This window comes from Puntigrus tetrazona, chromosome 11 (genome assembly GCF_018831695.1).
Source record: "Puntigrus tetrazona isolate hp1 chromosome 11, ASM1883169v1, whole genome shotgun sequence".
NCBI lineage: Eukaryota > Metazoa > Chordata > Actinopteri > Cypriniformes > Cyprinidae > Puntigrus > Puntigrus tetrazona.
The window spans coordinates 15,803,352-15,831,252 of record NC_056709.1 but is presented as its reverse complement, the minus strand read 5'-3'; the positions used below and the strand labels follow the sequence as shown (position 1 = coordinate 15,831,252).

At 36.8% G+C, this 27,901-nt stretch overlaps 1 protein-coding gene across 4 annotated transcripts; it reads right to left on the bottom strand.

Annotated features, from left to right (window-relative positions):
• Window positions 1–434: 434 nt before the first annotated feature.
• ect2 (epithelial cell transforming 2) lies at window positions 435–26,554 on the bottom strand. 4 transcript variants are annotated; one of them, XM_043252942.1, is made up of 26 exons: window positions 26,242–26,554; window positions 25,518–25,697; window positions 25,242–25,321; window positions 23,873–23,968; window positions 22,559–22,741; window positions 20,945–21,034; window positions 20,746–20,856; window positions 19,054–19,127; window positions 16,666–16,796; window positions 16,316–16,431; window positions 15,982–16,044; window positions 15,088–15,310; window positions 14,200–14,324; window positions 13,082–13,201; window positions 12,939–13,007; window positions 12,714–12,824; window positions 12,467–12,563; window positions 12,204–12,285; window positions 11,965–12,043; window positions 10,800–10,919; window positions 8,912–9,050; window positions 6,895–7,049; window positions 6,165–6,272; window positions 5,899–6,039; window positions 4,419–4,717; window positions 435–1,290 (listed from the first exon to the last, which is right to left on the bottom strand). In XM_043252942.1, exons 2-25 carry the CDS (start codon window positions 25,639–25,641, stop codon window positions 4,430–4,432), a joined length of 2,925 nt encoding a protein of 974 aa, XP_043108877.1. In that variant the 5' UTR covers window positions 25,642–25,697; window positions 26,242–26,554; the 3' UTR covers window positions 435–1,290; window positions 4,419–4,429. The 4 variants fall into 4 exon arrangements, with proteins under 4 accessions (XP_043108877.1, XP_043108879.1, XP_043108878.1 ...); XM_043252944.1 differs by lacking the exon at window positions 4,419–4,717 and having other exon boundaries at window positions 26,242–26,553; XM_043252943.1 differs by lacking the exon at window positions 23,873–23,968 and having other exon boundaries at window positions 26,242–26,553.
• Between the last annotated feature and the right edge of the window lie 1,347 nt (window positions 26,555–27,901).

Sequence of the window (27,901 nt, the reverse complement as noted above, 5' to 3'; positions counted from 1 at the left end):
TGGCTTTCACAGTAGGGTAAGTCAATGGGGGCAATCAACTACTGGATTACCATAATTCTTCAAAATATCTTCTTTTATGTTTAACATAAGAAAGAAAACACAGGTTTGGAATGGCATGAGGGTGAGTAAATAAAAAAAAAAAAAAAAAAGAACTATCGACAGCGAATGTAAATGGCCGCTTTCATAACATGCACTACCTTGTGGACTCCCTTGTACATGCTCCGTCACCAACACAGGTGGAAAAAAATTGTCTTGATATCACATCAGTGAAATGCGCCGATTTCAGAAATAGACCTTGGGAATGTATAGTTTGGGCTTTAGTTTATTGTGCAAGATAGGAAAATGGTTTGCAGTGCTACATTCTCACCTGAGATCCATTTCAAACAGATTCCTCATACAAATAGCTGTTTTCAAACAGACGAGAACACGGCGAAGGCTTTATGCTTCTTTTATTGATCAAGAATAAATGAAGTCACCTTCAAAAGTAGTCAAACCAATAACATAAAACCACCCACTCCAAACAAATCTGCAGTAGGCAAAGACATTATAAGAATCCCTTTTACAGACGAACGTAAAACATGAATACATTTGACATAAGTGCAGTGACTACAAAAGATACAAGCAAGAAGACAAACTATTATTAGTATGAAAATCACAAAGTGGAAAAATACAATATTTACACATAAATATAGACAGAAGGAAAGATTTACATATAGAAGTGATTCTGGAGAATAAATATGTCAGGTATACTGCAACAACTCTTTTGACTCGTAGAAACCAATACCCTTAAATCAACAATAAAAATCACTTCTAAAAGTACGCAAAAATGTAAGGCCGCGTTTAGACCAGACCTTACTTTGGCAGCTCAGTGCATTTACACTTAAATGCAAAAGCTAGATGTGTATAGCTTTATAAAAGCTGAAAACTAGATTAGTTTAGATTAGGGCCTATCTATCTATATATAAAACATTAAGAAATACTTTCAGTGGTTAATAATTGTGTGAAAACTCTACCTATCTAATAAAAATCAGAGCATGTCAGTTATGTCTCTTTAATGTGCCCAGACATCAACACAAGCCGTTCTTCATTTGGTGGGTTCCGGACCTGTAAAATAAACCCAGTTGGGGGGGCTTGGGCTGAAGGCATAGGGCGGACGTGGTACCGTCGTATGAAAAGTAATTACTACACTGGATGCAAAGTTCAGAACAGGTGAGTTGTGGATCGGCTGAAGGTATGATATTTCCTCTCAAAGGCAGAAGACAGGTTGATCATGGATGGGGAATGAACAGCCTGGAAAAAGAAAACGGAAAATACAAAAAATGTAATATAACGATGAAAGGAGTGTTTTAGGGTTATTCTAGGTTATTTCCATTCTAGTCTTTAATTAGTTTAAGACTCGAGAGTGCTGAATTGTAAATGGTGGATGTGTTAACCTTTGGTGCATTTTCATACCCAGAAGACCTTGTTAAAGATTCAATGCAGAGTTGAAGTGTTGGTTAAAGCTGTAATGCACTTAGGGCTCTTTTTACAAACTATTCATACTGTCTAGGAGTGGGCGGTATGAGCTTAAAAAAAAAAAAAAAGAAAAGAAAGAAAAATCATGGTGCGAGTGATTTTATAACATCACATCTACATATTGGACATTCCAGCAAATTAATTAATTTACATACATATGATTTACATTTTTTTTTATAATTTTTGTAAAGTCTGGATTCAACGGCTTATTCATAAAAATTTAATTTGAATTACTATGAAAACAATTTCACAATCGAATGAATGAAAATTAATGAATGAAAGCTAACAAAAACTGATTAATATAACCCTAAATCCTGATTAGTTGAGCTTAGTTTTTCGTAAAAGAACTAACCAAGTGAACAAAATTTATATTGAATTGCTCAATTCCATACTAATGGTGCCAACATGAAATTTTTTAAAGTGAATAAATAAAATATTACTTCAAGTTATTATTGCCATTATTATTATTATTATTATTAATAATCTTTTTTTAGATCATTTGTATGAACATTGTATGTGCATTAATGTTACTTTTATTTCCATTTCCATCAGCATGATGATGAGCTATTTACTTCTTTTCCAAATCTTTTTGCATCTGTTTTATCTGTTAATTTGCTAAAGAGCATATATTTAGTCCCACACCGCCCTTCCCTGTTGAAGTCTACATAACTACAGCTCATTTTCACGGATTTAGAGTAGGAACTAATCATTAAACAGCATTGAGTTGTTTTTTTTGTCTTTTTACCAAAAGCCAGTGTTGAGCATTTTTTTATTTTATTTTTTTAAGTGTTTTCCCTGAAGCCTGAGGGTCACAGGTTTTTGTGGGAGTTTATTCAAAAGGAGTGAGAAGAGGCGAGGAGAGAAGTCCATGTTAATGATATTGGCTTTACAAGCTCGGTAAAGAAAGAATGCACACGGTTGACCCTTGTTAAGTGTTTGCCATTCAGATCCGACAGCATTACCCGAAGGAGTATTAGCCTCCATGCAGAGGATAAGACTGTATTCTTCCCTTTAAACAGAGATGTGAGGGTGAAAAAGGGGTTAGCATACTACAAGCCCAATTTCTTTTGTTTTACTCTTACTCGCAGATGTAACAAGTACCAGCCTGCTTTCACACACGCACACCAATAATCCTATTACTTAGCATTGCTTAATAAGAGTTAAGGTGGCCTTGCACTGCCATTGGAGGCCTTGAGATCAATACAGGCGGCCAATGGCAATGAGATGGGGGAAAAAAGCCGTTTGATGAATTGCCTTGAGTGTGCTAAACGAAACATTAAAACGCTACGAAACGGACACACTCCAGTATACGGATGATAGTTAATGGGATCAAATTAGAAATGGGAGGAGATTAAATCACGGCCATCAGCCAATTTACAGCTGTTACGCCCATAGATCATGCTAATATCAGTAAAAATATGAAATTTATGAAGAAAAAAAATAAAAAAATCTTACGCCACAGTAACAATTACGTCTTTATATAAAAGAGCCATCATTATGCTGAGAATTATAGAACTATAAAAGCATCCCAGAACTCATATTTCACCCTGCATAAATGATCTGATGTCACCGTTGAAGAGATGCTTCACCAAAAATAAGCATAATTCTGTCGGTGTCATTACGTCACACTTCTTTTTTGTTATGGCAATGCGAAAAATTATTTTTCATTCAATGGAAATCTTTTAAATCAGAATAAGTTTGAGATTTTGTGAACAAATTTTTTAACCCTCATGTCAAGTATGAATAGTGACACAAAAGGTCAAATTTTGAGCGCTCTTTTCCATACAATGAAAGTGAATAGGGAATTAAATGCATTTTTAAAGAAAATTATCCATATTTCTAATGATGTCTTTGCTGCTAAATGTAATTTGTGCCATTCCTATGTTTTTGTTTCTACTGTTACCTTTCTATTTCCCGACTGAGATTTTTTTGATGGAGAATTGTGCTTACCTTGCCTTTCTGGGTGGATGACATAGTCACACAAGCACTGTTGATTAGTAATTAGCACTATTTAATATGGATGAGTTCATTTTGAATGTAGGAGAAAATAAAAATCACCCATCTAAATCGCATTCTAAAGCTTGGAAGAGCAAGGATCATTTTTAATATAACTCCCATTGGATTAGTCTGAAAGAGGAAGTCAAATACACCAAGGATGCCTTGAGGGCAAGTAAGCATTGGAGTAATTTTAAATGTCTTTAGGTGAATTAACCCTTTAAGTAATTCAATAGTTCTGAACAAAGTCAATTAAAAAATTGCTATGTTAAACTAATTTAAAATTATTTTAATTAATTTAAACAAAATTACATTATTTCATGAAAAGTTTGAAAATGAAATTTTCAGTTATATATGAGTATAGGGACAATTTCTCACTATTAACTAGTTGCTTAGTATGCCTATTAATAACATAGTGGCTATTTATTAGTACTTCTGGTCATGCTGAATATGCGCTTTATATTCTACATCCTTAATACTTCCCAATACTTAAACTTAACAGCTACCTTACTAACTATTAATATGAAGCAAATTAGGAGTTTGCTGCATCAAATGTCACGTTTAATGGTTTGTTAAAATCATATCAATCACAGTGTAAATCAAGCAAGTGTAAATGAGATTATGGTTTGTCAATTTCAGTTAATAGTGTGTCATTTCAAGGATCCCATTGACTTTCATGATTGGAAAAATATTGTAGTACTTAAAGTCATTCTTCGTAAGGCCAGCATGAGGGTGGGTGAATGAAATAATTTTAAATTTTAAGTGAATAAATCCCTTTCGGTCCTCAGATCATCTATAAATGAGTGCCACCATATCCCTTCCGTGCGGTAGTGAATTAGTGCCAACACCGTTCCCAGATGTGAGTTAGTAAGTCACAGTGAGTCAAGAGGCAGAACTGCTGTGCTCACATTTAAGAGTCCTACAGGAGGGTCTCCCGCCGCGGGGACCCAGGGAACCTGCGCTGCGGCTCTGGGGGCGCCAGCAGCTCTCGGCACGGAGCTACGGGCTGGGCCGCTGGGAGGGACAGGATGGATGGTCTGAGCCGGCTTTCGGGAGCCGCAGGTTCATCGGCCCTCTCTGGACTGCACGGAGTGCGGACACACACCGGGACCCTGGGCCGCGGTGCATAGTCCAGAGAGTTTGACCGCTGAACCACTGCGCTTTTAATAGAGCCCGTCAGACTGAACGTAGAGGCAGAACGAGACATCTAAACTCAAACGGAGGGAAGAGAAAAACAGCGCATTAACCTCATCTTGCACCGCCTCTACATCGCACGCCCTCACAATCATTCACTTCAAAATTGAAAAAGGGAGTGAAAAATTTGAGAGTGAGCTCGTTACGAACGTAGGATTTCTCAAATATTTAGAAGCGCATGAATCATCTTAATGAAAAAGGTAAAAATATCCCATTTCAAACGGAGCAAAGAGCACAAGACCCCCAGATGCTACAAGGTAAGAAAAGCAAGAATGAACGACCGGGAGTCCTCCGGGAGGGAAATGCAAGCCAACTGAACTGGCAAGTAATACTGCGAGGTTCAACTGTAGAAAATTTGATTAAAACTTGCAATTTGAGCGTATGAGACTATACAGGCAAATGCCTGTTTAGACCAAATGTAATGAGAGTGGGCACAAGTATGCAACATTTGAACAATTTATGTATTCTCTGAGAGAAAAAAAGGTGCCTGAATAAGACAGATTGTTGTAGTTTTTTAAAAGTCAAGGCTCATTTACACCAAAAGTGACATTTTGCCACAAAAAATATTTCAGTAGAAACAATGCTCTACTTATAGACCTGTTCACATGATAACATTTTTTTTCCCTCTTCATTAAAATAGAATTTTTTTTTTCTTTTGTTCAGCAGAGAAAAAGTGCCTGCCAATAAGCTTTATGTGTAGCTTTATAATAAGGTTATGTGTCTGGCACAAATCCATTTGTTATTTTGTACAAATTCTCCACCTTACTATTATTATCTTTTACACATATATAATTTTATACATAAGACATTAAATTAAAATCAAATGGCTATATATTAGATCAAAGTAGCAATAGTGCATGTTACTAAACAGTAATTAATGCCCAATTACAGCTGTGCTGTCCGTGTAATATTTCTAGAAATCAGAAGTTAGTTGAAAATGTTCACTTTGCTCAGCATCAGCAGAAATACACAAAAATAATTTTCTCATCATCACGTTACTTCTACAGCTGTCAAACTCAGACTTTTTCCCACTTTATTCTAAGAGTGAATTGCCCTTGAAGGTGCATTTTATTTTGAAGGCCTACTTAAAGTTGAGTGAATTATTCATGCATCACCTACAGGTGTGTGTCTATAATCGCAGGTTAGATCAGTAGATTTGTGAGAAGCAGCAGGCTAAAATGTGTGTAGACTCACAGATAGCGTGGAACTGCTAGACATTCTGCCCATGTGATCGGCATCTGGGCCAGGACTCTTTTCATCTGGGGTACCATTGGCTAAAAAGGCCCTCTGGAGAACACGCTTGGGGGTTTTAGTGAAAGAAAATGCTCTCGTGACCTAAAACACAAACTTGCACAATTAGCCTGCTTTATGATGTCATTTTTAAGAAAGGATCTTGATCGTTCATGTCAAAAGCAAATCTGTATGCGCGTAGCGTCATACTTCCAAGTTCCTCTCCCTACCTTCCTTGACGTTTTTTTGATGGCCCTGGACGCTCGGCTGAGCGTGCTGTCCATGTCCTTTGTGCTCACTTGGACGGAGTCAGGATCGGTGCTCTGAATGAGATCTTCCTGTTTAAGACACGGGAAAATTAAATAAATACACCGCGATACTGCTGGCCTGTCAAAATGCAAAAAGAAGCGTCACTGTTCAGCCTTCCAAACAGCTGGGGCTTCTTGATATTCACGGCAGCAGAGAGCGAGTGTGACTATGTTTCGTGCCGGAGCTGTGTGGGTAGGTGGCCACCTCATGGCCGGTGGGAGAACTGCAGGAGAGGGCCGAAATGCATTTAGCCACAGGGTCTGGATGTTTAATTATAAAGGGAAATACATGCATCTGTCTGCCCGCGCCAATTACATGCGCTGTTTCAGAAGGCCTGGGCGGGACCTGTGGTTCTGCAGCACGAAGATAAAGACGTCTGCGTCTGAAGTGTAAAGTTCAAGTACAATTCCACTCTTAATTACATTAATCTGCCTCCCAGTTTAACCACACAGGAGCATCTAATAGGATTAGCCAACACCAAAAGGCCCACACAAACCTCCTAATTTATAGCCACAATAAAAAGAAAGCAGAGCTAATAAAATAAATAATTGAGTTCTGTTCCAGACCTGAGGGGGATGATCTGAGGAGGAAGTGGCCATGTTTCTCTCTCTCTGTGTGTGTGTGTGTGTGTGTGTGTGTGTCTCCGCTCACCGCATCAGCTCGGCAAATCGTGTTGGCCACTTGACGACAGAGAGTTTTGAGCCAGGCAGATTTGAGTGTGTCTTCGGCCGTCAGCTGGAAACTGAACAACAGGTTCTCCTGTTCTGTAGGAGGACGCACCACCAGGGCAAAGGCATTCTGACACTCTTTAAAAGAAATAAAGATAACCACAAATACATGTGAGAAAATGTGAGGTCAGGGATGTGACCTGAAGATAAGTGAAAAAGTAAAAAAAAAAAATAAAATTACTGGTAGAGTTATATATATATATATATATATATATATATATATATATATACACACACACACACACACGGTTGGCTGCTCTCATAAAATTATGCTCTTTATGACCTTTCAGCTCCAAATCCATGTTTTGATCATCCTGTCTGATTTTTTTCTTCTTTCTAATAATGACCAGCTCGTTGAACTTTAACACATTTTGTTTGTGCGCAAAAGATTAGATTAAAACACTCAGAAAATGGCCATAACTACATGTTATAAAACATTTTGGGGTAGAATTTAAAAAAGGAAAAAGAAAAAAAATGTAATCTAATTCCATCCACCAAATCTACATAAATTAATGGATATTAATAAAAACTTTATTTATAGAAATGTTGATTGGTTCACATTCACATGACTTAAATGTTGACTTTCCAAGTGAAACAATATTCAGTAAGAAACAATGTAGGGCAGGAGTTCATTTTATCCATTGTGATTTGATGGGATCATCACAAGTGCACTACAGGGAAATTAGTTGATTTGAAACCTGAAATGGGTTCCAGAACAAGGAGCTGCTCTTGCGGAAGCACAGATCTGAATCACAGTCAAATTTTCCAGGCTTCTGAATGTGATCTTCATCAATAATGTGCTATTATGGTGTGAAATTATTGCCTTCCTGTGTCTTTAGCTCATCAAAATCCAGTAAAGTAGAACTGAGTGATATATTAAATATGCTCAATATATTCTAAATGATTCGGTTGGCAGTATAAAATAATTCTGTGAATACTGCTAGCTAAGATATTATGGGATTTTTATGTGGTCATTGCATTTCCTAAAGACCATGGAATCCAAGTAGTTTTGAGATTCTTTCATTTCCTTGTTTGGCATTAAATTTGTAAGCCAGACGGTTTAATATCACATCTTCTCAAGACAATGACAAAAACTTGTTGGACCTGTAAGTTTCCTTAATTTCTGTGAATATGATTCCAAGTTAATTCAAAAAGTCATTAAAAGTCATAAAATTATCATTTTATATGCTTTAATGCAACTAAAACTAAGACTTTATAGTCATGTATTGCTATACGTGTAAAGATTTTGAGATGGCTTTAGTGTTATTTTGAAGCTGGTTTAACCAAATACAATTCTGAAACTACACTGAAATTTTCTGTAAAACAAACTTAAATTTCAAGTAAATATCTGGATATTTCATTAACATATATAGTATTATTATTATAGTAACATATATAGTATTAAAATAACAACCTACTGAAATAATAATTTCATAACTGCCGACATTACAAGGAGCTTTTTTCACAAGGTGAGGTTATGTTATAAATCAGTATACAGGGTGCACCACCTGTATAACACAAGAGAAAATCATGTACTAAATATTCATTTGAACAACATAAAAAGCTAATGTACAAAACTGAAAAAGATTGTCAATAAAAATTGACCTGAAAGTCAATTAAATTATTTTGTTTCCCCACTGTAAATAAGATGGCTTCTTATATTTACAAATCTAAAAATATTCTTAAAAAAAGCCCTGTTAGACTTGTTCAGATAAGGGAACTTAACGTTAACCGAATAACAGGCTTTTACCACAGAATTTTAGGTCTTTAACATTTAAAATTGTTAGAATTTTCCTCCTGGCCAGCTCTACAGCGAAGTGACACACTTTATACATAAACAGATTTCACCTCCCTCTCCAGGGTGCTAATTCAGAACACAGAAAACTAACACATGCACGAGTGCACTTGGTGGGATGCAGCGAGCCATGTGGTCCCCTCACCTTCTGTGTCTTGAATGTCGAGGACTCTTCTGATCTGGGACAGAGGCATTAAGGCTATGTGTTTGAGCTGGGCGGGCGGCCGCGTCTGACCCAGTGGACTCCGGAACGTGGTTATCACCTTGTGTCTCTTCCTGGCGATCTGAATAGGAAGACGCAGAAGGGAAAAGCGCATTAAACTCTTAATACACGCAGCTATCTTCATAATGCAGGAACGTAAAATGTTCTCTCCTGTGCTCTGGTGGAGCAGTGGGGAGACCTTCAGGTGCTTTAGTGCAGCCGAAATATGTAAGGCATATTGGGGCGACAGATATGCATGCAGAGGACTTCCTAAAATGAATAATTGATCACTCAGAGTGTTCCCTTCTCCCTGCTCTCATTACCAGGCCAGAGCCAGCAATGGGAAAAGAGGACCACAGCCGTGTGCCGGCACACGCTAGCAACCCCCCTCCACAGCGCTTAAACGCATCCCCACACTAATTGGGGAAACAGGCCAGAGAGTCGAGTCAGCAAGCACAGATTGCACACGCATAAATTATTCACTTTTTTTTTTTCCTTCAACAGTATTGCTCAACCGTGAACTGAACAAACAATTGTTGAGGTTGCTGAAAATTTGGAGACGACAATGAAAGGAAATTTAGGGAGAAGACAGAATTGAACGGAAATATCTTTTTGGTCTTCCCTTTCCTCTACGACAAAGAACCCTAAAATTAAGTTCATTCACAGATTTAGTCAAATTTGGCCTAACCATCAAAAGTAATAATATTTTCCTGACAAGTTTAATACATGCAAGTATACCAATTTTTTTAAACAAACAAAAATAAAATAAAAATAGTATTTTACTGAGCAAAAATTAACAATGACTAATCGCATCAAAAAAAGGTTGTGTACATATAATATATAAGTTTTTACTGTGTATATTTATATTCTTTATTTCGGCAAAATTAAATGTCTGTTATTTATTTAATGAGGTATGAGTGCCCCTGCTGGCCTTATGATGAATTTGTCATCTAAGTTTGAGACCACGCCCTTCTAGTAGTTTGACCTTCATGTTGACGCGTATATGCGTCTCTGCGAAAGCCTGCAGTTTCCGACGTGAGAGGGGAATATTATGGTATCTATTATTTTTCTGTCTCAGGTATGATTGTGGGTTCATATGTCCATCAGCTTAGACCGATTCACAGCATAACTCAAAATTGCAAGAGTCATTACAGTGTTTTAAAACTAAAAGACGGAAAACAGACGTTTTCACATGCTGAGAGATAAGCAGATGTATGTGTGAGAAAATATAAGTGCTGGTGTTAATTTTTTTTTTTTACTTCATGAAGGAATAAGCAACTACAACAACAAAAAAACAGAACAATTACACAACCTAGAGAATTTCAAATAGCCAAAAATCATTTAAATGAAGGAAAACATGATTATCACTGAAGGGGTGTACTCAAATGGTGGTCAGTATTAAATTTCATTCAGTTTTTTTGTTTATATAAAAGTGTAAACTGAAAAATGATTGAAAAGATCCAGTTTCATAAAAACAATATTAAGTGATAAATATCGCTTAATAGCTCCACAAACCAACGGTGCACAGCTCCAAAGTGCAGTCAATCTGATACTTGACATTCACTTAAATGAAATCAATTTAATTGTTTATTCAAATGTTGCTGTAATGATAACAACAATACAGAGAAACTCTAGCTAGCAGCTTGACATCGTAAGGCTTTCATTAATCTAACACCACAAACAAGACCAGAAATCAAGATTAATGCGTTTCATATAGTGGCACTGCTTTGGGGAACCTGATGGAGTATTTGCAATGTGAAGGTGAGGGGGTGGGGTTTTGAATTAGTATTTCCAAAAACGCATTGAGAAGAGACACTGACGAGAGCTTTACCTCCAAACAGTCATTAAACAGGAAGAGTGTGACATGTTCTCCCCGATCGCAGGGCTTGTCTCCCAGAGCAATGGTTTCAACCCTGTGAACCAGACTCCGGTGTGACGACAACAGATTGGCCTGCAGACGCACACAAAAATACGAAAAATAAAAATAAAAAAAAATCAGTTTCCAACTCACAACACATTTGCAAGCTTTTTAGCGAATTAATAAATTATAAGTGACTGGCGTGCAGAGGTTTGTTCAACCAAACATGCTGCATTTCCTGTCCCCGAGCCTGCAGATTCCTCAGAGTGCTGTTCCTGGATCAGACTCTGCTGTGTCCATGCTGCTTCGGTTCCCATGAGCTACAAAAAGCCAAACTGATCCAGGAAAAGCACTCCCATCTGTGGGCGATCATCGGTTTGGCAGCCCCGTCTCCAGACGCAGCTGTTCTGGGGCGAGTCTGACAGGAGACAACATGAGCTGACTCACTCTGATCCATTTAGTATTGAGAGAAAGTTTCAGACGGCACGTCTGCATCTCTCACTGCAGAGAGAAGAACTACAGCCAACAACAGCATTACACTTTACTGTTAAAATAGCATTTAATTGAGCCCACTTATAATGTTAGTCTAGGTTTTACATGATCACTTAAAACAGGCCGTTTCTGCTACTGTAGTTTTAAAATGAGAAATATACCTTTAAACAGATTATGATCAGCTGTCTTCAGTTTCAAAATTGTTGAATAATAAACAGGCATCAAGGTGAACACGGACAGCCACGTGTTGTGTTTCTAACTATGATGATTTCCGAATGACCTGTTTTTATGGCTTATGTGGACAGGCAAAGGAGTTTTGCTTGGTGAATGTTGAAGTATGCTTACATCATATGTTTATTATGTCAAAAGGGCAAGAAAAATCCTGTTGGTCATAATATGGTCACTTCGGTTCTTTTGGTTGGGGCATAGAAAATATGTGAAGTTATTTGAGAGCTGTGACAGAGGGTGACGACTTTGAGAATATAACATCTTTTATTGCGACTTGTTGACTCAAAGGCTTGGAAGATTGCACCACTTGTATAAAAAGGCAAGCAAATGACAGAATTGGGTGAATTATTTCTTTGAACTCGGCTGAAATGTGTGTAAATGTAAGACATTTCCAGAAACGTGAAAACAAATTACTCACAGGGCAGCCGTCCACCTCATAAACAACATCAAAAATCTGCTTCTGTCCCTCAGTTTTCCTTTTATCTTCATTTATGTGGCTGTGAAAATTAAAAGAGAGAGTAATATAAAGTGATCTTTGTATAAACATCACTGCTTTAGCACTAAAAAGCTTTCAGCTGAAACCGAAAATACTTTTTCATCCGAATATTTTTGGTTACATCAGCTCGTTTTAAGGAAAATTTGAATCGCAGAACTTACGTCATCACTTCCTTTAAAGACTCAATGGCCTTTTCCAGGGTGACTTTATCAGGGTTGTCATCTGATGTGTGTTTCTTTATGTCTAGAATGAACCAAATTCACTGTAATCATTTTTCTTTCATCAACAGGTAAAGTGTAACAAACCTGCTAACAGTAGTTTGACTTATTTCACCTCTTTAAATTTAAATCTTCTGGATTCAGTCAGACTTCCTGAACAGAAACAGCTCTAAGCTTGAGCTAACAGCCATATTTATGTGAATTACCGTTTAACAGAAGAGCAACGCTTGGAAGTCTCTGCACGGGACGAATCAAAAGCTCAACGAGAGTCTGACGGCCACACTCAGGTTTAGCCTGATTAATCTGGATAACAAAATAAAGACAAAGGAAATGAATAAACGACATTCACAACACACACACAGAAAAAGTCTAAATCAGTTAAACCTCTGCTTTATATTAGTTATATATATAAAAAAACTATTCTTTATAACCACTAAAAAGAGAAGACAGTACCTTCAGGAAAGCATGAAACCTTGGCTTCTGTCTCTCGCATTTGACTATAGTCTCTTTGCTCATCTCAAAGAAGTTGACAAACGGTGGGTAGGCCTTCACCAGCTCTCTAGACTGAGAGAGAATTTTAAAAAATAAAGAGAGATCACAAAAGCTGCCATTCAGTCTTTGACGGCGTTGTGAGCTTCACGCCGGAGGAGGTCGAGTTCAAAGCGTCATCACACTCACATATTTCAGGATAATGTCTCCTACGCTCCTCTCTTCAGACCAGTTCATCACCAACTCTTCGAGATCCGCCTGTCAAAGAACATTCATCAGCCAACACGTTCAACACAGCCTTTACTCAGCATTTTGGAAAGGTTATTGCCTACCTTTATTCTCGTGTGCACTTCATAGATGTCTGGAATACTGCCAAAGATGGTCTTGATCTCTTCCTGAGCTAGAATTGGGCCGCCCACCTGCCCTTCTTTCTCTAGGGGGTATTTGAAGAGCTGGGAGGAGAGAGGAAAAAAAAAAAAAAAAAACGATGAACAAAGGAAATTAGATCACCAAGCAAGAATGGACCCCGAGACTCTGACCAGTGGAGCAGGACTTGACAGCAGAGGTCTGCATTCCTGTGGGATCACTAAAGGACCTGATAAGATTTGTTGCAGCTCAGAACTAAACCTCTGATTTGTAGGCATGAGAGGGTGCTATTTCTAAGATGTCAGCCAAAGCAGACAGTATGATAGTAAAGTGGAATGGCAGTTTATTATTTTTCAGCCTTTTGACATCTTAAAATAAACCCTTTAAACAGGAGTTTAAAAACTACCCCAGAAAAGCTTGGACTGGAACCATTTATTAATGTTACTGAAAGTCATATGCTCACAAAGGCTGCATTTATTTGATCAAAAAGTTATTATTAATTACATGCATACACACACTCTAAAACAAAAATAAACAAAAATAAATAATATAGAAAACTAATATACAATTTGAAAAAACTTAAGGTTTAATAAGCTGTAGAGAACATTCCAAATTATTTTTTTGTATTTTTGCAGGCATAAAATGAAACTGGGAAAATCAGTCTCGTGCAGACCTCTACTTGACAGATACTCCATAAACTTAATGAAGATCCAGTGGACCACAATGGAAAGGTCAAGCTATTCAGTATTGCCTGATGATCTGACTCCAGTGTTCAGTGAAATTTGCTGGGCTCTGATTGCGGGCATATGATGTGGCATTTACTATGCAAGCAGACACACAAATATGTGTGTGTGTGTGTGTGTGTGTTCGTATGAGCTACACATATAGGGGTACAAAGCAAATCTCAAGTGTCCATGGCACTGGTGTCCCAAATCTAATTCATTTTCCCCCCTACTGGTCAGAGGCACTGGTTCAGTTTGATAAGGCCAGAGCCAGGTACTGTGGTTTCCACTTTCCTGTGTGTGTGTGTAAGAAGGAGAAGGAGAACACGCAAGAGACACACACACACACACAGAACACAAACCTGCAGGACCGTGGCCAGGATATCAACGTAGTTGCTTTCGGTTTGGTAGAGCTCCTTGGAGACCTGCCAGCGCGCTGACTGCTTAGGGAGGGCGGGAGTCGAGCTTTTGGGAAGTTTGCCATTCTCTGAAACACATAAGCAGAGATGCAGGGATGAGCAGCTGTAAATCACACACTCTTAATTCTTACCCTGAGATACGTTCTATCCCTTTTTTCAAAATATCTTTTCAAAAATCAGATAAAGAAAAAAAATATATACTGTGTCAAATTGTGCAAGGTTTTAAGTACCGAAGAATGATAAAGGATTCCATTTTCAACAAAAACTAAATCAAACAAATCAATAGAAATATGTAGTAAAGAGTAAAATGCACTGTTGCATAAAAAAAAAAAACTTTTCTACATTAAGTGAAAAGACTTGTTAATGGCATAGATTAATGTTTGCATTCATCCTAGAAGTTACCCTGATTGTCACCTGTCTGGTCTGTTTCCTGTCTGCACACAGGAGTGCTGATACGCTGCAGTGACCTCTCTTTCTCTGATCTACACTGTCTGGCACTCCTCCGCCTACCACTGCTCCTTCTGCGCCTGCGCTCTGCAAAAGACAGCGGCCTCACTCATCTAAAAACACATCCTGACTGCTCTCCTGGTTCATCTCAGCCCTGGCTGGGTTCAACCTGGACCTCTGAGATCAAAGTCTGGAGAGTTCTGGAACACTCTCGCATAATGCAGTGGGAACTCTGCAAACTTCTCAGACATCCGAACCAGTATTTTTCTGAAAACTAAAGGTCAGAACATTCCTCTGCTTGTTTGTCTAACCCAGGGAAGACAGGGGGGGGGTGTTTTATTATCTGGTTGCTAGTCACTTGTCGAATCACATTATTTGTTTCACCTCCGCTGGATTTGCAGGTGTCAGGTGTGTTAGAGATGTCCAGCAGCGAGCCCATGGACAGGGAGTGTTCAGCCGAGGGTCTTTTGCGTGGTGGGAAGGGAGAAATCTCTGTCTCCTTGGTGAGCTGAGCCAATGTTTCTCTAAGACGGCGACGTTTCCGGCCACTGTTGGGTGTCGTGAGAGACAGCATAGACACAGCCTTCTTCATCGCAGGACTCTCAGGCTGAGAGGAAGACACAGTGACAGATATATGTAAAATCAATAACTTTTCTTTACTAAATCTAACCACAAATTTGGATTATACTCAGAAGACCAACTACTAACAAAAAAACAAAAACAAAACACACACACACAAACATTCTCACTATTAGTGAGGAAATTACAAAGAAAAAAAGTTGTTACTCAAGTACATATTACATTTTTATTTTAGTAATTACAATAACTAGGTAATAACTAAGTACTTACCCTGAACCTACCCCTAAAACATAACCCTACCACTAATTACCTTATATTACCAGTACTTTCTTAGACAGGTGCACAGCAAGTACTTATACACAGTGTAAAACTTATTCTTTTTACTTGGTTTAATCTTGCACAAAAGTCATTTTTTTTATAATTTTCTATGGAAGTCAATGGCTGCCACCAACTGTTTGGTTACCAAAATTATTCAAAATATCTTCTTTCGTACAAAAACAAGAAGAACAAGTATATGACAATTTTCATTTATGTCAGAATGATCCCTTTTATGAAGTGCATCATGGGATACTTTTTAAACTATACTTAAGGAATAAGGCCCATTTTTCTTTCTTTTTTTATTTAAATTATTATGAATACAGAAAAAAGAAAATATATTTTGCTTTTGGATCGCAGAAGTCATTTTCTTGGTTACCTCACCTTTTCATACGAGTACATGGTTTCCCCAGCACGGGCGTCCATTTGTATACTGCCCCAAAACCACTGCAGAAAGACACAGAATGAAAAAAAAATAATAATTTGAAATTAATAGACATTTAAAAATAATTTAGCTAAACCCTTTATTAAAACACTTACATAAATACAGATGTAACTGAGCTATTAAAACACCTGATGTGTGCCAAAAAAAAAAAAAAAAAAAAAGAATCCCACTCCTCACAATCTACTAGATACTGGACTACAGACAGTTAACACAGTTATTATGGGGCCACGCAAAGCCCAGTGTGTGCTGGTGAGACTTGAGTCAAGTTCATACCTCCTGCTTCACTACATAGAGTCTTTTGGAGGGAGTAAAGGGCAGTTCTTTAATGATATTCTCCTCAACTACCAAGTGGGTGCACCTTTCATCACCCACCGCCTGGAACCGTCCACCTGTACAAAACAAGCAGCACGAGCTCCTTTAAAGAAGAAGTCAGGGGTCATTTGCTTTAACAGAGAAGGTCTAGCAATAAAATACAGAAGTATATCCTGGGGTCAACATCATGAATCAGAATGAAAGGCTTTGGTTAATCGAGAATTATCAGAATAAAGATTTTTTGACATGTCAAAACATGAAACGTTTAATACTCGTTTCAGAAAGGACACTGATATGTGAGAGTTCAGTACCGTGTTTCTGTGTCCTCTCCTCCATGTTGGTTCTCTCCTCTTCAGAGAAGCCCAGAAAGCTTAGCACGCAATCCTGGAATGGAGGGACTTTAAACTCGGTGCGGAACTCCTCGTTGCTTGCATGGAAATTACTAAAGTGAAAAAAAAAAAAAGTCACATCACAAGACCAAAATACACCACCAAAAAAATTAAATTAAAAAAAGCCCTGAATATAGTCTGGGAACATAGTCCAAAAAAATCCCTCCATTTTGTAAAATTCAAAGACAACTTGATGTTTACTTGCCATTTATATATTTAGAGTGTAATATTAATTTTAATTGGTAGTTAACATAAGTTAGTATCTGCATTTGTAACATTAAGATGTGGTGTTTGCAAATGAAACTACTGGATTAATTAAATAGTTACTGTATTTAAATAAGAGCTAATTAGTTTAATGGCCCATATGAAAGTCAGATTCAATTTTAAAAGCCCTAGCAAAAATAAATAAATAATAAAATAGATATTTTGCTTTCTCATGGTTTCTGAAAGTTTTATGAAAACAACTTTAATAACTTGGTAATATCGAGTAAAGAAAATGTAAGAAATAAATTAAAGGGAAATTATACGCCATTATGTTCTCTATATGTAAATGAACTATTAACAACACAAGTTGAAGGAAATACAACTTCCTACTGATCTCCATTACTTTTTAATACACTTTAAAAAATGCTTTAGGCTTGAATCCCACCATTACAAACCGATACAATAATTATAGAACTTGCTGTATCACAGATAGTCTTCCTTAGCATAAAGATTATTAAATCAAGATAAATTTAAAACGCAAACTGACCTTAATCTTTTTGTGTGTCAAAATGTAAGTTTAGAATGAAAAAGAACAATATTTATCAGTGGACTTAAAAACAACTTCATTTAAAGGGAAAAAATGTTTTCACACTTCAATTATGTTCATTATATTTTCCTTTTTGCATCCCAAGTAAATAGATATTTGTATCAGAAATACAATAATTATTTTACTTTCTTTAATTATTTAAAATTATTTATTTTAAATAATAAAATAAAAGTTGTAAACAAATGTATTGATAAAAGCAAAAATAAAATATAATACAAGACTTTCTGCTCTGATTTAAGACATTTTAAAGGCCTTAATTTATTAACGTGCAGAAATGTTTTTAATTGTTGTTGGTCAACAATAACCAATAGCCCGTGCATGGTAGGTATCATTTCAAAAAAGTAAGAGCAAATTACATTTTGACGAAAGATGCAATTTGAAGAAAATTTCTCCCCCCCACGGAACGACGTGCACTGATGCACCGTGCACAATAAAACCAGAAACAAGGACAGTACAAGGTCAATTTTGATTTCGAATTGACTTTAAGTCTGTCTCTATTAAGTCTGGCGAGCACAGGGGGGGGATGAGAATGAAAGAAGAATCCCTTCAGTCAACATCCAGCCAACGGTGGCAGGTCATTAATGTGAAAGGTCAGATTCAGTGTTCAATACATGTGTGGAAAAATGTCAAAATACGAGTGCTGCGGAAACCGATTTTAAAGGAACACTCCACTCTTTAAAAAATAGGCTCATTTTCCAACTCCCTAAGAGTTCAACAGTCATATTCGAATCCGTTCAGCTGATCTCCGGGTCTGAATGTAGCACTTTTAGACCCCTAGAATCTCTCTCTTAAAAATGACCAAATAGTTGATATTTTCCTATTTAAAACATGACTCTTCTATAGTCACACTGCGGACCAAGACTGACGGAAAATTAAAAATTTGCAATTTTCTAGGCTGATATGGCAAGGAACTATACTCTCATTCTGGCATAATGATCAATGAAGCTACAGGGAGCGTGACTTTGTAATATCACGGTAATATGAGAGATGCTGTGTAATATCTTTGCGCCAGCAAGCACCCATGGTACGGCAGTAAAATTTCTTGATTCTTACGCTGGAATGAGTACAGTTCCTAGCAATATCGGCCTAGAAACATGGCAACATTTTATTTTGCATCAGTCTTAGTAAACTACAATGTAACTACAGAAAAGTTAAGTTTTAAATCTGAAAAATGCCAAAACTCTGGTCATTTTTGAAAAAGAGATGCTAACCGTCTACTCGGATTCAATGATCTATGCTAAACTGAGCTTAAAGTACTATTGCTAGACCGGGAGATCGGCTAAAAGGATTCAAAACGGTAACTCTTGGGATGTTAGAAAATGACCCTATTTTAAAAAAATAAAAATGCAGTGTTCCTTTAATATGGAAGCAGGAAGGATCCGGTTGGCGTGCATACCAGTGGCTGGACATTTCATCCTCATCATTCACAGTTTTTACTCCTCTACACTCACACGGTGAGAGGGATTGACGCAAGGGCTAGTTTTATGCCGCTATCTTACATGTCATCTCTGTGCTCCCATGCCTTGTGTATCCACTCAGGGGTGAGGATGGGTGTGCCCATGCACACTGCCAACTGAAAAGAAAAAGAGAGAGAAAAAGCAGTGAATAGCATCTGGAGGGAAGAGATCCTCTCACCAAAGCCTGGTCTATGCATTATGCATAAGACTAATGAATGATTCAGCCCAATTCAGCACGCTGTGAGGAGAGATACATGAGAACTGTTTTAATCAAACCCTCTCTAAATAACACCGACACGTCAGCTGCAGACAGTAGACCCCGTTACGGAGAGCACACCTGGGGTTGGAGGAAATATCCACAACTGACTAAAAAGACTCCTCATCTAGACTGATTTTTAAGAATTAATATATTAAAAGGAGAAAATAAAGGTCAAACATTTAAGAGTTTTGGTGACTGACTTTCTTCAAGAGACTACAAAGGTTTTTGGGAATCGAAAGTGAAATGGAACTACTAAAGCGGCCTGAACAAGCTTGTTTTAATATAGTGTTTATGCATGTGTACTGACATTGAAAAAAATAAATTGAAATACTTGCATGCCAATGAAAAAAAAAAAAACTGAGAAAACGGTGAAAATACATGTGACACACCATTGATTGATTTCCAAAAAAAAAAAAAAAAAAAAAAAATACTGTGGAAGTTAACGGTGACCTAAAACAGCTTGGTTACAACCTTTCTTCGAAACATCTTTGTTTGTGTTCGGCAAAACAAAGAAATTCATACAGATTTGGAATTTTAATTTATTGGAATTTTTGGGCAAACTATTCCTTTATCGTCATTCTAAAAAATGCTTTTAACCCCGTGTAAAGAAATGTTTCACACCTGTAATCTGATAGCAGTGTTATGAAAACCTGTCCTGGAACAGGGTTAGCAAGGTGCGCTCCCGTGACGTCTATATATAAGAAATAAAGTAAGAAATCACTACATTATAATTTATTTATATTATATTCTTTAATTTAAAAAAATAAGCAATTAAATAAGGCATTTTGGTTTAATATATTTACATAAAATTAGAAAATGTTTAATTAATAAATAATAGTAATAAAAAAATGTTAAATTTTCCATTAATGTAATTTCTGACTAAACCTGTGGAATAATTTAAAGAAATTTTAGCAAAAGATAAATGCATTTCCAGCAACTCTGCTACTAAATTGATTTATTTCTTAATGGCAATCCCTGTACAGCCATGATCAGCGGTTACGCCATCTTGGCTGACCTAAAGACCTAAGAGTTCATTTTTAAATATGAAATGACGAAAACCTTACTAACCCCTAAACGCTGGAACAGTGCTATGCCACAAGGACCTCAAACAAAACTCAACATCAAAGTTTTCAATCTGGTGTAAAAACGGTTTCTTAAACTGAATTTCATCCACAATTTAAAAAAAGCTAATTTTACACATCTGTGTAATGAATGCGCGTATACCAATTCCTTTACAATTTTACGCATGTACTGCGAGCATAGAGCAAAGTGTTGAACTTGTCTTTTACACTGGTGGATATAGTGGAGTAAATAAGTGATTTGATTTGACACGTGGCAGCACAGGGCCATTAAAGCAGGGTGAGTCAGAAAGGATTTCAACACTGCAAATCTGTTGGTTTTTTTCCCCACTGATTCACTATACACAAAAATAAATGGCTTTTTGATGTATGTTTGTGCATGTGCTGGATACATACCCTGTATTTTTCACCATGTGTTGAGCGGGCTATGAGGTGTGTGACTTTAGCGCTGTCGAAGTCTTTTCGGATGGTGCCACCCATGTGATGGACGAGATTTACCAGGGTAACCTGAAGAAAAGCACAGTTAATTAAGGCAAATCTGACACTGATGGTATGTGTTGTTTTTGGGTGAGACGAGTAGACATACAGAACTCACCACTTCATCTTTTTTACGGAATCCGGTGAAGCAGAGAGACAAGTTGAGCATGGTCATAGAATAAAGAGGCCTGGAGGAGAACGGCAGAGGCTATAGACAAGGACATGGAGAATATCATTAATATGCATCAAATCAGAGCATGCACAAACAACTAAAAAAAAAAAACACTCTAGATTTATCAATCAAAACAGAAGGTCCTCTGCATATAGAAATCTTAAAGGTATAGTACCAAAAATTAATTATAATTAGGGAAATAATAGCAACGATCGATCGTGAAAAGCAGGCCTATAAATGTGAAAAGCAGCGAGAGGATCATGGCTTCAAAGTCACATAGTGAGGTCAGGGTTAATCTAACATATGAACATTTCATTATCATGCTCAATGTGCTGCATATTACCAGTGCTTACTTTCATCCTCAAATTTTTTACCACTTAATAATGTAGATGAAAATATAGCACAGATCTGACATAAACATCACAGCGAGAGCTCTCTCTCATGTTATAGTGCGTAACTTAAAATTCACTTGTTTTTTAATCCTTTTGTGCAGCTAGAAGTTAATGTTACATCTATGTTATGCAACCAAGTTATGTTATAAAGATCATAGGAAGCGTCGCAAAATGGGCTTCAGTTTATCAGCTTCATGGCAGACAGCTATATCTTTTTAGATAATTTTTAATAATATTGATGCTTCATAATCTAAGGGTTTTTATTATGTGTTCATAGACAAGTTTTCATGTCATCTTTTATTCTTACAATTAATTTTCACAACATTCTTCAGATTTTCCATTATCTCCATTACTGCCACACTTGGCTTCCCGAGTACTTTTTGAATCTATGATCGAAAAAAATAAAAAGTTGCCCAAAATGCCCATTTCTAAGTATAATGAATATTCCCTCTCAGCAGACACTTATAGTTTTAATAATTTTAATAAAGTTTTTTATAATAAATACATTTTTAGTTATATAGTTAAAAATTTGTAAAAAAAAATTTTTTTAAATAAATGCAATTTCTATTTTTCTAAACTGAAATTTCTATTCAGAAAAGACAAACAAAATAAAAAATATATTATTTTTACATTGTGATAATATTACCATTTTTATTGTATTTCTGCCTTGGTAAGCATAATCATTTCATTATTTAAAAAAATAAAAAAATAAAATATACACACACACACACACACACACACACAAAAAGATTTAACAACAGTAAGACGAGACTATATTTCTCACTGGTGTGGAGTGTTGTGTAGTCGCATCTATATTCTAGTGTTCGTCAGACTTAATCTTTCTGTCTGGTACCAATCGCTGGCCAGCCAAGTGTTCATTTCACTTAGGAATATCTGAGGGAGTGAAGCAGACACTCCTGCGTACACTAAGATAAGCCAGCGACATTTTTCAGGCTTTACAGGAGCAATCAAAGCTGCTTACGAATCCGTTTCAGTTGGAAAAACAACTTTATTTCAACAGGCTTTTACTCAACCCGTGACGGCATAGTAGTATCAAACTCGTTCACCACCTCAGGGAGGAAAAAAAAAAAAAAAAAAAAAAAAAGAAGAACCCTGCGAGATGGTTGTGATTCTGTGTGTGCTTGCGTTGTTTTATTTTAGGTCTTACCTCTCCCTTGCTGGCGCAGTGCATCACGGCAGGAGGCCCCAGGATACGGTTGTCATTCTTGTACAGGAAGCTGTATTCGGGAGCCTGGAAGTCTTTTAACACAAACACCGTCTCAAACTCGCAGTTTTCGCCGTCACCAAAATCTCTGACATTGTCAGTCCTGATATAGGGGGTGTTTATATCCTAACAGGGAAGAAGAGGAAGATTCATAACTACAATAAAGATGACAATGAGTATATTAATACACACATTTGCTGCGTTGTATTTAGAATTTCTCTGCTTTCAGAGATCTCTCTTTTATTAAAAGGGATCTGAGATGTTAAAGTGTTCTGACAGATGATAGGCTGGAGAAAGACAGCAGTCATTTGTCAAATTATTTAGCGGTTACAAACACAAGTGTCAGTTCAGGACGGTTCACACAGGACAGTAAGACGATATGGTATGAAACCAATCAAATTGTATCCGCAAATATAGCATATTTACTTGTACATGTCCATTTCTGCCTAGTTTTAAGTTTTATTTTCTTTGCCATTATCAAGCACTCACTTAATCTTTTTAAATACTGAATATATTAATTAGAAATATATATATATATATATATATATATATATATATATATATATATATATATATATATATATATATATATATATATATATATATATATATATATATATATATATATATATCCTATTAAAAATTCTACAAAAAAACCTCAGCTTCTCATAAAATTAAACAGCAAAGCTATTTTCAACATTTAACAGTTAATCAGCATATCAGAATGATTTCTGAAGAGTCATGTGACATAAGTCATAGTAATGCTACACTACTACTTTTTGAACTACATTTTAATTAAATAAATGTATCCCAGGTGAGAATATGAAAGAATATGTCCGCTGTGAACAGCCTGTTATGTATTTTATAGGAACTTAAGGGAGATTGGTTAGTGCAGAAATTTCCATTACTCCTGACTTCTGATTATTATTGTCATTTACATTACTATTCTGTGTCTTATATGTATTTGAAAATCAAAAGAAAAATATTAAACCTCAGACTAAAAAGGGTTAAATCACCAAAGGGTTGATTACATAACTGATTGATACAGTAATTCTTAATTCAATGGATTAAAAGCCACCTGCTGAACAAACACAAAACAAGTTGTTAGAACACACTGTTAGAACTTAGTCCAGATCACCGGTGTGAGTGAGTTTGATATTAAACAGCGCAGTGCCAAACCGAATCCCCTTAAAACACCATGCTGCAAATCCCCTCGGTGCTCTCAAGCATGCAAAGATCCCGAGTGCCGAGACGTACCATATTGACTATGGATTTTATCAATTTCTCACGCGCCTCTGTGCCCGGCTGCCCTTCTTTAATCTTTACCACCGGGACTTCCATTATTGTGATGGCCTGTAAAAATGAAGAATTGACGTCAACCTGGCAACCCAAAGCTGATAAATTTCCCAGGCAGGAGGGCCTTACAACCTGTCAGAACTGAGATGAGAACTTCAAACAAATGTCAAGAAAAGTCCAGGAGGAAGTTCTGCTATGTTAAGTTGCGTAAGAGCAGGGAGAATAGATTACTAAAAGAAGCAGCTGCATCTGTAGTCTTCTCACATCGTGTCAAGGGCAAAGAGAGAAGATTTTTAGGACAATCCCCATCCTCCCCTGAGCACTACATGTGAAGTTTTCATCCCAAATACACAGATATTTAACCTCATTTATCAAGCTTTGAGCCTAAATGCCCCCTTACTGACCTGTGTTCCCTCCAAACGCAACTGTCAGAGCAAGTGAAGGAACATTCATAAAGTTTCTTTCATCCGTTAACTCCCAACAGCCACATACCACATGTCAGTGTAAGAATGTGGAGTAAAATGTTCATCAGTAACGAATCCAGGTCAGAATCGGAAAGAACACAGTAATCAAAAGCTGCTGTTCAGGCTAATGACACACTGACGGTCCTGGACTCAAACAGCTCAATCAGATATTGCATAAAATGAAACAATGACCTAAAATGTCTACTGCTGCATGAATGAATAATCATAAAAAGCATAATAAAGACAAATAAGCACAATAAGCAAAATGTCACTGAGAATTTTTGTGACAAGTAGAATCGTGTGACAAAAACAAATAAATTAAAAATAGCAAAACAATTCCATTGTGATAGGCGCATATGAAAAAGTATTTTAATTATAATTTAAACACCATTGGCGGGTGCTATAGCAACTGCTAAAATGAATACACTACTCTCCAATTTTTTAGGTCAGGAGTAGCATTTGGGAGGAAAAATCATTCAATTACTTCACTTAAATGTAATATTTCACAATTACGTTTCCACTTTATTTTTGATCAAATAAATACAGCCTTGGTGAGCATAAATGATTTCATTTTAAAGCTCAGGTAAACTCATCAGTCAAAGACAGAAGCGACTTTAAGCGAGTTTAAAATCTTGTGCACTAAGCTCACCAACACAAAATTACTTCCTTCCTGTTAGCAAACTGATTACGTTTAAAACAGATTAGAAGATTTTGAAACTTTTCTCCTCCCTCTGAAATCACAATGAACTTGAAATACCTCAGAAGGGGGTCTGATATATTATTTTACCTCATGAATGCAGCTCATGTTGCCTCAGTGCAAACCTATATACAGCTCAATCTATATGAACGCATCTCTCGTTTGGTACCTGAAGAGCTTTCTCAAGTTCTGCGATACTGCCAGCCTTTCCCACCAACACCACTCTGGTCTCAACTTTAGGCAATACATCTGAAAAAAAAAAAAAAAAAAAAAAAAAAATGAAGAATACAAAAGAGCACAAAGCAAAGGTGAATCGCTATGGAAATAGACAAAATAAAGCGAGAGAAAATAACCTCTTTTGTTATGTTTGTGCTTGGTAAAACAGTCCACCCTATGGAAATGTCAGTTGATATAAGGTTGATGGAGACGGAGGGCGTTCACTTACCCTCTGACTCGTCTGCGTGTAGACCCATGAAAAATTGCTCCTTTGAGGTCTCGGCCATGCGGGAGTCGTATACAGAGGAGTCTACCAGGCCCGGCCCTAAAGTAACTATGCTGCTGTCAGCCATGGCTCTGTGACAAGGGGTGGCGACCCAGTCCTGTCCAGAATATCAAAAGCTGGAGGCTAGAGAGAGAGAGAGAGAGAGAGAGAGAGAGAGAGAAGAGAGAGAGAGAGAGAGAGGAGTGAACAACGGCGGCACAGAAATAAGACACAAACAGTTGAGTGTTTTAAGAGGGAATGATGAATGTTAAAGGGAGGAGAGAATCTATCTATCTATATATATATATATAAAAATCTCCACAAAAATTGACTTAAATGTACTCTTTAAAAGGTCTTTAAAAAATGCAGCTGCATAAATGCAATGAGTAATTGATCTGAACGCAACATTACATTAATAAACACCAGTTCATTAACGTCCAAGTGAGCAACAAAACATTAGATACGCCTATATGTATAAATGCAGATTATAACGGGTAATGAAGTAAAGAATCACATATTGTAAAGATCTGTCAGGTTTTTGGAGAGAAATGCGGTGACAGCTGATTGGCAGCTGCTATGCACTTTGGTGATATGGGCTAGCACAACTGCTAGCTAACTTCTAAACAAAAGAAATCCTTTCCAACAGTCTTGTGCTTATAATTAAGAAGAGCGGACGATGGAAACTCACCGTAGGAAGATGGGATAAGTCCGGATATGGGTTGGAAAGGTTTTGAAGAATAAATGAAACACTGACTGGCTGCTGAACCAGCCGAGCAGTCTGGGTTTATGTTAGCCGAACTATTGATTAAAACTGAAGCGCGCGCACATAAACACCGCTGTCCGCTCAACGACGCGCAAAGTTTGTCTAAAGTGCAAAATAAAACGACTAAGTTACGAAAATAGGTTTTCTTTGAATGTTAAGCCCATTGTATACGCTCTTTTGATAGGTGCCTCCGTTCAACACACTCACTGAATTCAAAAAAGCAAGCAAACATGAGGGCCCAACGCCGATTGGCGGAAGTTCTAAAGCGACTCCTCTGATTGGCTGATGAATTCAAACGGCAATGCACGCCGTGAGAAACCTCAGAGTGCCAACTATAGGGCGATGGGGCGGGGCGAAACAGCCATAGTTTTGGGTCACGTGACCGGTCGGAAGCTCTTGAGGGCAAAACATCCATAGAACTGCAGCAAAAGCCTGCAAATATTTAGATCACCTCTAAAAACAATAGAATAAGGGTACGTAAATACAATTTAGGTTTTGGCCAGTGGCAATTTATATTAAGCTCCCGCAGCCATATTTCAATAATTACATAGCGTGACAAAACATTGCAGAAACATATTTAAAACAGTAATATTTAAATGTCAAATTCAGTAGTATCTGTATTAATGGTGCGTTGTTTGCACAGAAAATCGGATGAAGCTGGAATATGAACGCTGTCCACACAGTTCAATGTTTTCCTTATAAACGTAAAGCTTTCTATGGCAAAGCGCTTCACGTGAAACTTTGCACGTTTCGTTTATATTCTGCCTTCATTGTGCTCGCCTGTACAAAATATACATATTCGATAATGTGTTTGCTGAATTTCACCTTTTAATACCTGCGTTTTACTACATTACCACTTGATGTAAACTGCGTAATAAATGATTGGTGGTCACTGGAGCAAAGCTTTGTTTTTCCCGCCAGGGGGCGCTCCTTTAAGGATGTGGCGTTTTTAATATCAATTTAAGACGAATTAGGCCATGTTGATGAAAAATAATCCACTGTTTGAGTTTTAGCTGTTTTATATAATATATATTTATTTGTACATTATTTATATTAAGGCCTACGTATTTATTTTTTATACCTATTTTTATATCTAACCTTTATGGTTTTATTTTAATGATCAACAGCAGCGTTTTATGTGTGGATAATGTGAATAAAAACCTTGCTGAAACATTTTAAATGTTTTTGTTTACTAAAACAGCTGTTACTAAATCTGACATACAGCAATACAGCATATTATTATTAATTATTATTATTATTATTATTATTAAAGTGCATATTTAAGCAATAAATGTTCATATCTTTTCTCTGCTACATTTCATAAGATAGCCTATATGAATTAATTCCTGATAAGAAAGAAAGAACTAATCACAGTGAAGTCTGAATAGTCTTTGATAAAATAATAATAATAGTAAAGGTCTCTTTTACTCCTTAAAAGTGCTCACATACCTAACAGATTTACAGCTCAGAGTGAGTTAATGTTTGATTATTTGCAGCTAGGTCTATATGGCTTGTATGATAGAATGTAATAACTTTATTTAAATTAATCCCGCACCCAGATTAGAACATGCACACACAATGAGGA

Bases quoted from the DNA above. Each gene is read 5' to 3' on its own strand.
- ect2 (XM_043252942.1), bottom strand. From the start codon at position 25,641: ATGGCTGACAGCAGCATAGTTACTTTAGGGCCGGGCCTGGTAGACTCC. The intron at 15,311-15,981 runs GTGAGGTAACCA...TCTTCCTCTCAG, and splicing joins CCATGTACTCGTATGAAAAG to CCTGAGAGTCCTGCGATGAA. The intron at 4,718-5,898 runs GTGAGTCTACAC...GTTTGAGTTTAG, and splicing joins CTAGCAGTTCCACGCTATCT to ATGTCTCGTTCTGCCTCTAC.